The sequence below is a fragment of the Malurus melanocephalus genome, unplaced genomic scaffold (assembly GCF_030028575.1).
Source record: "Malurus melanocephalus ecotype Western Australia unplaced genomic scaffold, MMel_1.1 scaffold_486, whole genome shotgun sequence".
Classification (NCBI taxonomy): domain Eukaryota; kingdom Metazoa; phylum Chordata; class Aves; order Passeriformes; family Maluridae; genus Malurus; species Malurus melanocephalus.
This window is the reverse complement of record NW_026623718.1, coordinates 344377-358510: the sequence shown is the minus strand read 5'-3', so window position 1 is coordinate 358510 and position 14134 is coordinate 344377. Positions and strand designations below refer to the sequence as shown.

Sequence of the window (14134 nt, the reverse complement as noted above, 5' to 3'; positions counted from 1 at the left end):
TGTGCAGCTGGCAGATGTGTCCAGCTGTGACCAGCAGGCGTGCCAGGAAGGCTGGGCTGGGAGCTGGAAGGTCCGGTAAGTGTCAGCCAATGTCTCTGGGTTGCTGGGGAATTTTGGTTCTCTGCTGCCTATTCTGCTGAGACTTGGCCAAGAGTGCCAGCAAGGCCTGGCAATAAATATGTGAAACCTTGAGTATAATTAGAGTGTTTATGCAGCCTGGGATGACTCAYAGCACGATCCACTTGGCTGTGGGGCGAGGGGAGATGATACTCTTGCACAAGTCGTGAAGTCTCCTCTAGAAACTCAGTGCTTTGCCAGCAGAGCTGAAGGGAAATTCTGCAGATAGAGAAGAGCTTGTATCCACTCCCAGACATAATAAGGCAAAAGATTTTTATGCCCCTGCAGCTGTGTATCTGCAAAGKGTTGGTCTTGGTAAAAACGTGCCTAAAAATAACCCAATCCTGCTGGTGAGTTGTGGGACCAGCCCTGCAGTGCTGCTGCAGTGACCCCTGGCATCCCCCAGTGCGAGGGGGGCAGGAGGGGAGCTGCTCCCCAAAATGGGGGGTCTGCTCCTTGCTCCATCCCCGTCCATCCCCAGGGCTCCGTGCTGTACCAGGGGGAGAGTTCTGGCTCGTGCCCTGTACCTCCCCAGCCATGTGCCAAACCCGTGGTATTTGTGGTCTCCTCATCTTTCCATGCCAGGTCCCGCCCTTGTTGCCGGCTGTTTTCGCCTTGTGTTTCCTCCAGTGTAGAAAAAAATATGCAGAATTTGCAGCACTGGTTTCCCTAGCAATAATTCCACGGCCAAAGGAAGTGGGGAAAATAGTTTGTGTTTTAAATATCTGAGTCTGGGAATGAATTCTGGCATCCTTCAGCCRCCCAGCTGGGAGCCGACCACTGACCTCTGGCCACCAGCACAACTTAGTCCTTGTTGCCAAGTTAAATTCCAAATATATTTGCAGTTCTATGTGACATTGATTGGAATAATTCTTTTTGGGTTGCGTTTCTCTTGGTAGCACCGTAGCAGATGCTGTGGTCAGCTGGGGGTGCTGAGGGACCRTGGTGGCCTTGGGGGCCACATGGCCCAAAGACTGGACACTGGCACAGTGTTCTGTTCCTCTGGAGAGCCACCTGGCACACCAGCTGTGAAAAAAAACCACCAAGAACTCTCATCCCCTCTTCCAGAGTGTTCCATAAGCATCACTGCTCTTGGTTTTGGAAGAGGGAAGGGTACAAGTTCTCCTGCAGGCAAAGATTTTGGGACATGGCACTACAAGTCTGTGCTACCCTGGATGCTTTCCTGGGAGCTGTGAGCCTGAAACCTCATCTGCCATCGTGGCAGTGTCTCCCAGAGCATGAAATATATGTGTGAAGTGTCTCATTATTTGTGATTTTCCTTGCAGGCACATTTTCTTTGTGTCAGCAGAGGAGATGGGATTGMAAATGGAAGATTATGGTGTGGCTTAAACTATCTGCATAAATATCAGTCAGGAGAGAGTGTTTCCTTGGGAAATAAGTAGGGTTCTCTGTGCAACAAGGATACCAAGGTCCTGTCCTTGGCGACTCCAGGTGACTCTGCAGTCACCAGGAGGACACAGTGCAGGGCTCTGATGGCCTCGGGGGTGCTCCTCAGGGCTGCAGCCTGCCTTCAGCCTTGCTGCTCCTTGTTTGCCTTCTGTCCCCTTGGTGTTTTGTAATCAGGTGTGTTCCCATCTGGAGCGACCTTGCCGTGCGYTTGTGCCGTCTCTGTTTTTAGGTACCTGCTCCTGCTGGGGGAACCAAGTGTTCCGTCTTCTCTGAGCTGATTTATTTAAGCTGCTCCCTGAGCCCCTGGCCGGACATCAGGCTTTGAGGCAGAATTTTGATGTCAGGTGTACCTAATGCAGGCAGCAGCCTCCGCCGTGGCTTCCGGTGAGGAGCAGAGGCTGCAGGGTGGCTTTGCATTCCAGGTGTAGAAAACCTGACATCTTTCACCTTTTTGACAACATTTTCTGCTTCTTCCTTATGGATGACTGGAAGGTGAGAGCCCAGGATGGCCGTCAGAAGAGGGGGCTCCCCAGAAATCTGGATTATGTGGATCTGCCTCCCTTTTATGGGTGTGCAGGTGGAAGGCTGGGGGTGTCTCCTGAGTGCAGGGACAAACAGTGGCTGGGTCCATGCCAGGGACAAACAGTGGCTGGGTCCATGCAGCTCCAGGCCTGGAGCAGCTTTCCTGCACAGCAGAGGAGCACAGGAGAAAGGAGCCAGGGGCTGGGAGTGTGGAGAGGGCTTCAGCTGCAGTGGGGACCTGCTGTGTGAAAAATAAACTGTCAAAATAAGGAAGCAGAGTGTTTGAAAACAAAAAAACCAGCGTTTAATTGGGAGATGTGAGAAGGGATTTGTGCAGCTTGTGGAAGCTGCGTGTGCCCCCAGGGTCGGGAGGCAGTGCCAGGGCTGGAGAACCGAGCCTGCTCCTGGGAGCTGCTGGTGGGAGGACCTTTGCTTTTCTCTGCGGCGTGCCAGCCTGCACTGCTGGGATGCTTGGAAAACCCACTGTCATCTGCTAATATTTATTTAAATCTGGTGATGATCCAGTTCCCGTGTGTGTTTACCAGGCCCGGGGCTCTCGCTGAGCCCTGCTCTGCTCTCAGATGCTATCGCTCCTCTGCTGCCATCACACAGAAAACAAGGCACGGGCAGATTGCAATCATACTCATGGCTGTTTAGAAGAAAGGACATAAATTCAGTGTACAGAGCTGCATGTTTATAGATTAAATGGCTCAAAGCATTTTAATAGATGAATGCTTTAAAGTTTCCGTGCAGTCTTTGTTATCTGGATGAGAGTGATGTGGTGGCTGAGMGTGCAGGCTTGGCTCAGCTCTGTCTGGAGCCAGCAGCAGCCAAATGACAGTGCAAAGGCACATGAGGATGTGCCCCAAGTGAGCAGCTGTGCCCTTTGCTGGGCATGGATCTGGCCCCTCTGTGACCTTCATCCAGGCAGGAGCCCCACAGCTGCACWGAAGAGAAGCCAGTTAAATTTAATTTTGTATCAGAGAACATCGTGCACAGGTGATGCTGTTTCAAAGGCATAGATTCCTCCTGACAACATCAGAGTGTCTCAGAAATGACAGTGCTGGAAATGACTGGATAGGTTCTGTGTTGCCTGAGTTCAGGTGTGAGTGCTGGCTCGGTCCTGGGCTCAGCATCCTCCTGAGCATCACAGACATGCAGGTTTTGGACACAGCGTGGGGAAGGTGCAAACCCCCTGTCCCTTTCCTTAAGGGGTATGGGACTGCTCTGCTCTGGGGTTTCCGTGCTGGATGAGCTGAGGGTTTGTGGCAGCTGCCATCATTTTTTCCTGCTCTCATTTAGGGGAGGGAATTTGTGCTCTGGCTTATTTTGGGCAGCCTGTGCTGGCTGCTGCCGAGATGGAAACTTCCTTTGTGTGTTGGGAGAAGTGATTGGCTCCTCTCTCCCCAGTGCTTGCTCTTGGCTTTCTGGGGGTGTTGTGAAATGTGGCTGTTTGGTGAAATTTAACTAATGACAAACAAGTGCTAGCATTGCAAAATGATGTTTTCTACTCCCCAGAAATATTTGCATGTGATGGGAGCTCAGTAAACGCTGGCAGAACCCTTCTGAAATGAGAGTAAAACTCATCCTGGAGCAGCAGGAGAGATACCGAGGTTGTTTTTCCCTGCCCCCGAAAGCCACCACGCTCCTTGGTGACAGCGGTGACCTTGGCCTTCGGGGCGTGCGCCAGCTCTGGCATCACTGCCACCGTCCCCAGGGCCCAGTTGTGTCTGTCCTGGCGTGCTATCGCCCTGCTTTGGGCTCTGCAGCTGGGCTGACACTTGCCACACATTGCACTGACCACGAGCCACGCATTGCACTGACCACAAACCACACATTGCACTGACCACGAGCTCCCCACGGCGCGCTCGGGGCTCGTTTTGGTCTGAGCTCTGCACTCCTGTGGCTCTGTGTGCCAGCACAGCCCCACGGAGGACAAACTCCCCCCAGAGCAAAGCTTTGGGGCTGTGGGTGGTGAGCTGGATGCTGAGCCACTCCTGGTGTCCCCCATGTCCCCTCACAGGGGCGAGGGGTGTGGCACTGCTGTGCACTGGCACCCCAAGGCAGGTGGCACCTGGGGCTCTGCCAGCCCCTYGCCCCTGCAGCTCCTCCAGGCACCTTTTTTGGCTCGTTGGCCACTCTTATGTATTGCCTGCACGTTTTCAGAACACCCTGTAAATGTCCCTTGGAAACTGGAAAATGGATCGTTAAGGGAACCATTAGCATAGCTCACTCCGAGTTGCTAAAACATTTTACATTATCTTTTTTCTTGCAATTCTCTCTCTAAAAATAAAAAAGAAAAGGCAAATTGACATCGTTTGAAAGTCAAAGGCATTCCTGGGYAGATGCTTCATCTCTGGGCAGYGGCTGCTGGTGGGGAACCACATTAKTTGTGCAGGGCCTGTGGTTGARCCGCTCCCCACTGGCCAAAACACCATCTCCTGCCCYGCTGGGTGCTGGGGCTGTGCACACCCCGCAATCTTTACCCCAGGAAGAGCCTGTCCATGGCCAGGAATCACCTTCCATGTCTGCCAGCACCCCTCAGTGTCCATCCTTTGGTGGCAGTGGGGACAAGGGTGGCTGATCAGGGAGGGATGTGGGGGATCCCTGGCCAGCCCCATCCCTGGCAGGGCACAGGTATGGGGTATTCTCCMTACACACCTGCTGGAAGGTGTTTCTGTACTTGCACAACTCTTCCCACACAGGAACAGCTCTTTAAAAGCTGTTTCAGAAGCCACTCAATWGCAAACCTGCTTTGCAGTTTTAGATAATTAATGCTCAAAAACAAGCCAGGGTCCTCTGGGGATCCTGTGTCTGCTGTCACGACTCTTGCTGWGAGAGGCGCTGCTGGTCATGGCACACACGGTGCTGAGCGTGGGGAAGCCTTGTGGAAATGAGAACTGCCAGATTTCTGACTGCACACAGGGGAGAAAAGAGGTGTTGGGTCATTAGCAGAAAGGCCTGTTCTGTGTGAATCTAAAACCTGCTGGGTAAATAAGATACTTTTAGCCAAGCTTTTCTATGTGCTGCTGGTATTCCTCAGCAGGGTCTGCTCTCCTGCAGGGAGAGCACCCAGGGCTCTGTGCACAAGGCATGGGGGTTGTGGGGTGCCCTGAGATGGGCTGGTGGGATCACACCAGGAGCACGGGCGGGATGCCACGGAAGCCAAGAAAGAAACTCGTTGTTTGCACCAGGACTTGGCTATGGCAGGCACGGTGCAGCCAACTGTGTCTCCTCCACTTAATCAGTAATTCAAGAAAAGCCTCAGAAATGGGGATGGTTGGGGAAGGATGGCTGATCTGCATCCACAGATGAGTCACTGATTGCTCCTGCTAAAGAGAAATCGCTCACAAGGCTTTTTCCATAAGAGCTGAGGATGAAATTTCTGCTYCAGTCACTGACCTGAAGCTGAGGTGGGATCTGCACAGCTGCTGGGTGAGGACAGTGGGGTTTTTCTGGGTGTAACGGTTTTTTTCCAATAAGTCCCATCTTTGTCACATTCGTTATTGATGTAGTCTGATATCTCAGAGCTCACCTGCAAGCATTAAACAATGCCAGAAATGAAAGAGGATCTAATTTTTACCCAAAAGTTGYGGTGACCTGCAGACTATTAAACGCTAATTGCCACATCCAGTGGTTGCAGAAGAAGTGAATTCTAGCCACTGACTTAATGTGCTGCCTGGGCATGTTGGCTCCTGATTTGGATAAGCCACTTTCCTCCTGCCATGCCCTCTGGAAAAGCAGTTTGTCCTGGATGTGATCATGGATGTGATTATGGATCTGATCATGGATGTGATCATGGATGTGATCATGGATCTGATAATGGATGTGATCATGGATGTGATCATGGATGTGATCATGGATGTGATCATGAATGTGATCATGGATGTGATCATGAATGTGATCATGGATCTGATCATGGATCTGACCTCTGCGTGGTCAGGCCCAGCTTTGGCTCAGCTGTTGCTCACCTGCCTGTTCTCTGTGCTTGGCTGATCCATCACTGCACTTTTGGTTTGCTGTGACCGTGCTCGCCCTGATGGTCACGTTTTCTGACCCTCCCCTTGTTCTCTCTCTGTTTTATGCTGCAGGCTGGAGACTGGCCGTGACCACGTCCTGCCCATTGATTATTACTTCCCTCCTCAGAAGACCTGCCTGATCTGTGGAGATGAAGCGTCCGGGTGCCATTACGGAGCCCTCACGTGTGGGAGCTGCAAAGTCTTCTTCAAACGGGCAGCTGAAGGTAATGGGGACAGAAATAAGATCACTGACACACTGTGGTGCTGTTCTAAGAGCTCTCAAACCAGGAAAGGAGAAAAATCAAAGATAAATTGATTTCTCTGTCCCGTGTTTGTCATTTCCCTTCACAGATTGCCCTCAAAAAGTAGCCAAACCAGTCTGCCAAAATAAAATTATTTTCAGTGGCGTTGAGCAACSTGGTCTCGTGAAAGGCGTCYCTGCCATGGCAGGRGYGTGGAACAGAATGGCCTTTAAGGTCCCTTCCAACYCAAACCCTTCTGTGATTCCATGATTATCTTAGTGACCTGGTGAGACCTGGAGCAGTCAGTTCCTGCTTTTCAATTCTCCAGAGTGCTTTAAGGTCCCATCAGCCCACCTGTGATCTCAGATCCACAACGCCCAGTTCAGGGCAGGCTTTCCCTCTCCTGCACCCCTTCCTGAGGGTCACTTCTGTTCCTGCCCACAAAACAGCACAACCATCTGTCCATCAGCAGCCCTGCTCTACCCTTGGGGTCCATGATCCTTCTCCCCAGCCCTTGAGAAAGCAATTTCTCCTTCCTGTCCAGGGTCTAGAGCAACGAGTGTGAGCCCAAATGTTCCCTCTCAACAGCAAGGTCCTTGCACCCTCTTTCCTTGGGAATGAGCAYGCAGAAGCACCTAACCCAGCTGTTTCCTGAGCCTGTGCCCCAGCAATGTCTGGTTTCTACCTGCACTCCAGCCGTGRTTCTCTGGCAGCAGGGAGAGTCTCTGCTGTGGAAAATGAACTGTCTGGCAATGTGGCGTGCCTGTAGTCACTCACCAGCACAACCCATCGTTTTTGCTCAGTGCTGTCACCATTTATTTGGTGCACGGGCACGCTGTTGGCAGCCACTGTCACCGTCATTGGTGTCCCTGGGGTAGGGCTGGCAGCAGAGATGGGGACAGAGCTTCTGTCTCACCATGACCTCCCCCTGTGCCCATCCTCTCCCCTCTGTGAGCAGAGGTCACAGCTAAGGGGTGCTCACCTGCTGATGACAGAATGCTGCTTTTACATCAATTATCATTACCCTGCCTCTTTCTGGAGTTGTGTTTCCCTCGTTCCTCCATGGCAGGAGCCACCTTGCCAGTGCTGGTTCAGGGAAGAACAGGAGCTATGCCACCAGGGACATCGGTGTCCTAGTGCCAAACAAGGCAGTCAAATAATAGTTAATACATTTCGCATATTTCTCCCAAGTAAATCATTTGCAGATCTGTCTCTGCTGCACACCAGCTCTGTGTCAAGCCAAGTGGGCTGGCTTGTGCAGCCAGAGTAAATAACAGATGCTTGTTTAAGTCAGCAAGTTATTGTTGATTTATAGTAAGTGGAGTCTTGGCTCTCAGTCAGATAAATTGCCTCTGGAAGGGCTGTGTCTGGGGTGGGTGTGGGAGCTGTGCTCCCCCAGCACTGGGGTGGGCTCTGTCCTGGGGGTGACAGGGACTGCAGGTGCCCATGGGCAGAGGGGCAGCCGGGGCTGCTCATGCTGCTCCAAGGTATGTTCTGTGGAGTCATTCCCTCTGTGTTTGTGTTATAACATTAATTTAAACTGTATTTATGTCTCTTCCTGGTTCTTCAGCCTCACAGTGTGTCAGAGGGCTGGGAGTGTTCGGTCATGTTGGGGTTGGGTGGCAGCTCTTTGCCTTTCCTGAGGAGCTTTGAGKGTGTGCAGGGATGGTCAGGGGGCRCTGCCAAAGTGTGAGGTTTCAACTTGTGTTACCCTGAGGCTCATGGGTAAGTCTTTATTTTAGGGAAGTGGTAATAAATCATGTTCCTTTATAGGTACTGAATGCAGGGATGGCAGGTGATGATTTTTGTTCTAATTTTTGGTGAGTTTCCAGGCAGATCTCTTCCTTCTTAAAGTTGAGGAGCATTACTGAAAGCCGATATTTCAGCGCGTTCTCAWGTTTTAAAGTCCATAAAATGCCTCTCAGAAAACCTTAGGTCACCCTTGGAGACTTTACAGCAGCGGATCAAAATGCTTTCCCATGAGAAAAGAAACCTGTTACCTTCCTGGTGCTGGTGTGAAGCCGCAGCCTTTGGCAGAGGGAGCAGCAGAGGRCTGGGACTGGAGCAGCACAAAAAGCACCTTGGTGGGGAAGGAAACAGCTGGAAACATCATTTCTATTTTATTATATTCTCCTGAGATAAGAGCGAACTTATCTGGCAGGGATTCAGGGATATTTAAGGAGGTTTTATACACGTGCACTGGCTTCTAAGGGGTGAGAAAGGGGAAAGATTGGGAAAAAAAAAAACGTTGTGATGCTGATTCCTCTTCCCTTCCGACACACTGAGGGGTTGTGGGAAAGAGCAGGTTACCCCTGCTTTGATGAAATACTTGACWGATTTGAGGGGTTTTACAAGCTCAGGATCAGCTGCTTCTTCCACACAGATACTGGAAGAGTTAATAGAAGAGACAGGAATGTTGTCCTGATCTCGTTTTGCCAGCTCTCGTGATTCACAGACTCCCTCAAGAGTCCAGGCTGTGTCCAGGCCAGCACTGAAGCGCACTCTGCAGATTCCCCATGTGAGGATCACCTCTCCTGCAGGACCATCACTCTCATTGTGGGACCAAGCCCCTGATGGGCTCTCCCTCCCTTGCAGGCACTGCCCAGGGTCCCAGCAGGGACAGTGCAGTGGCTGCCCTGTGAGCAGGGCTGCTGTCCCTCTCTGCCCACAAAGGAGGGCTCCCCCTCCTCATTTGGTGAGTGAGAAGCTCGCCCAGCTCAGCATGGATGTTGTTTTTCCCTATGTGAGTAGGCAGGACACCTCTCAGCATGGTTAGGATTGCTGGGGTGGGTTGGAGACATCAGAGTTCAGTCCTCCCCTTGTCCCTGAAACAGAAAAATGCTTCCAACAAAGCAGCTTGTGTCTCAGCAGCACAGGGGTTCCTGCTGTCCCACTGTGTCCCTGCAAATATCCCTGGAGGGGACCTTCCCAGTCCCTGTGAGGTTTCTCAGGTCTGGTGGCCACCTTGGCCAGAGCTGCCCCTGCACAGCATTCCTGGCAGTGCAGGACTGGGATKCTTTGGGCTGTGTTCCTGATGGGGCTGCCTTTAAATAGCACAGAGCTAAATGAAAAAAATAACACAGTATTTGGCAATTATCCCAGCAGGCACCTAGCCAGGCTGCTGTGCAGGCTGCTCTGAGTGCCTTCATATGGATTCTCCATATGGATTAGTGCTCTGTGTTCTGACCTGCTGAGGATTAGCCTTACACCAGAGAGATGTCTCTGGGCCAAATCAACATTTTCTTGCCAGATTTCGAGACGACACCAAGTTAAAGCGAACGTTTGCAAAGATCCTATCAAACGCTTTCTYCTCCATCCCAGGCTGCTCTGACATGCACAGAAATTGAGTCTGCAGGAGATTCAGTGGTGCTGCAGCACCACAATGCTCCAGTGGTGGGTGTCTCACGACCATTTGGGTTTTATTTTCCTTTAAAAGCCATAGGGAGAGCAAAATGTGGGATGACCAGAGCACAGGGAAAGCTCTGGGTGCTTTCCCTATGCTCACTGGAGCTGGTAAATACAGAGGGCGATTCAGAAAACCACTTTGCCAAGGTAGTTAATCAGCAGTGGCTTAGTGCTGGCTCCTGGGAGCCTTGTGGCTGAGCCCTCTTAGTTATTAATAGGAGCATCACACGGGAGGGGTGCCAGCACCAAACCCCGGGCTCAGCTCCGGGCATGGCCCTGCTGGTGACAGCCCCAAGGCCCTGAGGCTCCCCAGGAGAACGCTGGAGCCTCCCTGGTTACCCCAGACACGGGGGAGTCGCTTTCATAGAGAGCTTGGCCTTATCCTCCAGCTGTTAGAATTCAGTTTGTGCCCTGAAATAYGAGGATCTCTCTCTTCCAAAAGGCATTTACTGCTTTTCACATTTACAGTCGTATATCTTGCTCCAGATGTTTGCAGAGATTACTTTGCTGTCTGGAGGAGAAAGTTAGTCTGGGCACAAGAGCTCATGTGGCAATAGGCTGTTAGTGAGATGATTCCTCTGGACTCATCATTCCTCTGAGCACCTCACCTCCATAAATCGTTATTTTTAGTCGAGGAGAGAGGGAGAGCAGTTCTTTCCCTTGGCTCCCAGGGTGTGCTGTGGTCCCAGGAGATGAGTGGGAGGCTCAGAGGTGGTGGAAGCATCTTTCTGCCTGGTGTGAGGTGGCACAGRAGGGGACATTCCTGACAGAGGTGGCACTGGCACTGCAGCGTGTTCAGGGTGTGGGCTGCAGCTCAGAGGCTCTCTTGGGGTGCTGCTGCTGCTCTGGGAAAGCAGAGGGTTCTGGGTTGAATTTCCTCATCTCCTTCCCTGGTGGATGGAGGGGGATCTGTGCCTCCTCAGGAATTGGGGTGAGGTGAGCTCAGCTCATTCTCTGCYGAGCAGCAGCAGTGGCACCGTGACCAGCTGTGGCTGTTTGGGTCTGCTTTTGTTACTGGTGAACAGCATAAAGCAAACAGGGCTCCCTTGTGCAGGCCCAGGCAACAGAGAGCAGGTTCCAGCCCCAAAGAGCYTGTCCATGAGCCATGGAGCTGCCCTGGCCATCTCACAATGTCACTGAGCCGTGAATGGGGAGATCTCTTGGCTGCAGCTCACAGCCCGCGCTGCCCTGGGGTGGCACAGCCATCCCACAGCCTCCCCAATATGCCCTGGTTGTTTTCTAGAGCACTCTGCCTGCTCCTGCTCATGGGATGGATCTCCAAATCCCTTCTCAGCAGTTCTGGAGCTGTTCCTGAGGAGCAGATGGGAAACAGCACAATGGTTTCACTGAGCAAGGCTGGGACCCCGTTACCAAACCTGGTCCTCTCCCGTGGGTGCCTGACAGAGACAGAGCAGAGTGGGGGATGAGCCCACATTTTGGGATCTCCCAAATCCCAGGGATGGGGAGGGGGCTGGGACTGGTGGGTGCTGCTCCTGACACAGGAGAATTGGGATGAGCTGTGCCTAATCCTGGAGCATCCTTGGAGASCTCAGGCAGCCATATCTCCGAGCTCTCCATTCCCCATTTGTGAYTGACGTGAGCACCTAAAAAGGTGGAGTGGAGAGAGTGTGGCCTCAGTGCCCCCAGCACAAAAATAACCCCAAGTAACCCAGTTTCAGCTGAAGTTGTTTATTACTCATGCTCCTCCTCAATGAACTGTTGAAAGGGAGGACGGTGCTTGTGCTCCCTGGGATTTAGGTGTCACCAAGGCTTGCCTGAGTGTCCTTCTCATGGGAAATGAGCCAGGGATGGGGTGASAAGAGGTGTTCTCAGGAGAGTGTTAATGTGATTTAACAGGTGTGAGGTGTGGGGGTAATGCTGGTGATGGCTGAGGCGAAGGGTGGGTGATGATCCCCTTTGRAGGGGACAGTTCTGAGAAGGTCAAACGTGGGCTGTGCAGTCCCTGGGCTTTGGGAGAGGAGTGGGCTGGGTGCTGAGCCCTGCCAGGGGCATCTGTGGGGGTGACGGTGTTGGCTGGTCCTGCCAAAACCAACGTGTGGGGGATGTTAAATCTGTGCACCAAAATTGGTGCATCTCGTGTCAAAACTGGCACAGTAAGGGGTTGGATTCAGCCTCATCCTATTAATAAGTTTCTGATGACTCCAAGGGCTATTCTTATAAGAATACAGAAAGTAACCCCTTGCAGGATGATAAATAAAGGCCAAAGGCTGTCTGTCCATGGGTCTGTAAGCTGCACCTCTCTGTTGTGTCTGAGCCCAGTTTGGTTTGGAGYAGYCTGARGAACATCAGATAAATCCTGATCCAGTAAATGTGTTTAGAGTTGACAAGAAAAGTGATGATTCAGGAAGGAAAGTCCTGAAAAAAACTGAAGAAAGAGCTGCTGCTCTCTGAGCGAGTGGAGGGCGAGCCTGAGGTATGGGATACTGTGCCCATGAGTAACTTTGAATTTTCTGCACATCCCCAAAACCCACAAGGTCCCTCATACAGGGAGTTACTGGTCCCAGTTCCCTCCTGGCTGACTGCAGGTAAAGCCCAGGGGGAAGGGTGGCATCAGACCCAACCTCAGTATCTGTAACCTGGAGACAACAGGCCTAACWGGTATAAACGGGTTACACAAAAAAYAATTCAGTCCTGAAAAGGTCTGTACGGGGTCATGGTTATAAAGAGACTGGTAGCTGAGTATCCTGGTAGAAGGATCAAACTGTGGGGTTTAGATTTGGGAGAAAATAGATGGATGACATTTAAAAAATGGGAGTTGAACTCTCCAGACTGCCCCCGGTGATACCAAAAAAGCTCAGCCTGTGTTTCTGCTGATCCTCACCACCCATGTTCTGTTTCTCTGGTGTTTTAGGTAAACAGAAGTACCTGTGTGCCAGCCGGAATGACTGCACCATCGACAAGTTCCGAAGGAAAAACTGCCCGTCCTGCCGCCTGCGGAAATGCTACGAGGCAGGGATGACACTGGGAGGTACGTTCGGGTCCCCTCCTGGGTCACTTGGTGTCTGAATTGTCAGTATGTGGCTGGAAAATGAGGCTAAAGGAGCGTGATGAAATGCTCAGGAAACCTTTGCAGGGTTTTGATACTAAAACTGTGAATTTCAATAGCTTTTGTTTGTGTTTCAGGAAATATGCTTTTGGCTGATTCCAAGCATTGTTAATCAAAAAAAAAAAAAAATTTAAACAGCAGGGTGAGTTGGTTCTGGCTCCTGGAGCTCAGAGCAGAGCAATTCTCTCTTTTGATGGGATTATTCCAAGGCAGAAAGGGGCAATTTCTTGGTGAAATTACAACCCAGTGTTTTCCTTCACTGGGTGGAAGCTGTGCCTGTGTCCTTGGTGAGGGTCCTTGTTACAATCTGTCTCTGTTCCCAAACCTGCCGCCCTACCGAAACTGAGAGTGCCCATATCCAAAATCTGAGGTTTTCTGATCAAAATCTGTGAACTACAGTGTTGATCACTGGGTGTCTCCTCGTTGAGTTAATTTGATGAAATCGTTCCCTGTGTGGGCAGGCCCTGGCACAGGGTGCCCAGAGAAGCTGTGGCTGCCCCTGGATCCCTGGAAGTGTCCAAGGACAGGTTGGACAGGGCTTGGAGCAGCCTGGGATAGGGGAAGGTGTCCCTGTCCATGGGGATGGGCTTTAAGGTCCCTTCCAACCCAAACCATCCTGTGATTCTGTGATGTTAGAGTGAGGAGGAAAATACCCTGGAAAGGGGGCTGACAGCCCTGCCCCTGCTGGGAATCCCTGGATTCAGGGGGCTTCTGGGGCTGCAGAGAGGAAGGTCAGTGTAGGGGGACAGGGGGAGCCCAGACTGSTTGGGTGTGCCAGCATTTTGGGTTAAATCCTGACCCCATTGCTGGGATGGGCTGAGCCCCCAGAGCTGCTGSGCTGTAAAAACACTGTCTTGGAGGACTTGTCACTGAAGTGGTTCTAATTTGCGGCTCACCAAAGGGCAGAGGGTTTAATTTTATTCCTCCCCAAAAGTCCCAAAAGGCAGTGCAGTCCTAACACCCCCTTTTTAGCTTATTTTAAAGTGCTTTTTTTTTCTGGTAAAGTTTCCTTAAGTAAAAGAAGACACACATCAATGTAACCCTCTTCTGCAGGACACATTGACAAAAATCAGTGTTAATACGGATACCCCGCTCCCTTCTTTTTTCTTTAGCTCTTTGGGTCACCCTGACCTGTTCTGCCTGGTCTGTTTTGCATTTGGTTTGGATGTCGGTGTAAAGGCAATTGTTGCAAATAGGCGAGCTCGTGGTTGCCCACAGAGGCGGCAGAGCATTTGAAATCATTCCCAAGCTCCGACCAGTTTGTTTTAACTGGTGGCTAATTACAGTCACTGGTGGGGTACATCCCGGCAGCCCTGTGGCTCTGGTGGGGGAGGAGAAGGAGGAGGAGGAGG

The 14134-nt window shown here is 51.6% G+C and overlaps 1 protein-coding gene across 2 annotated transcripts in view; it reads left to right on the top strand.

The window, feature by feature from the left end:
* The window catches only part of AR (androgen receptor), a 47053-nt gene that overhangs the window by 23122 nt on the left and 9797 nt on the right, over positions 1-14134 (top strand). For both annotated transcript variants that reach the window (XM_057381011.1, XM_057381009.1), the window contains exons 2-3: positions 6141-6292; positions 12588-12704. In XM_057381011.1, the coding sequence (XP_057236994.1) occupies positions 6141-6292; positions 12588-12704 (269 nt within the window). The remainder of the gene's footprint in view (positions 1-6140; positions 6293-12587; positions 12705-14134) is intronic.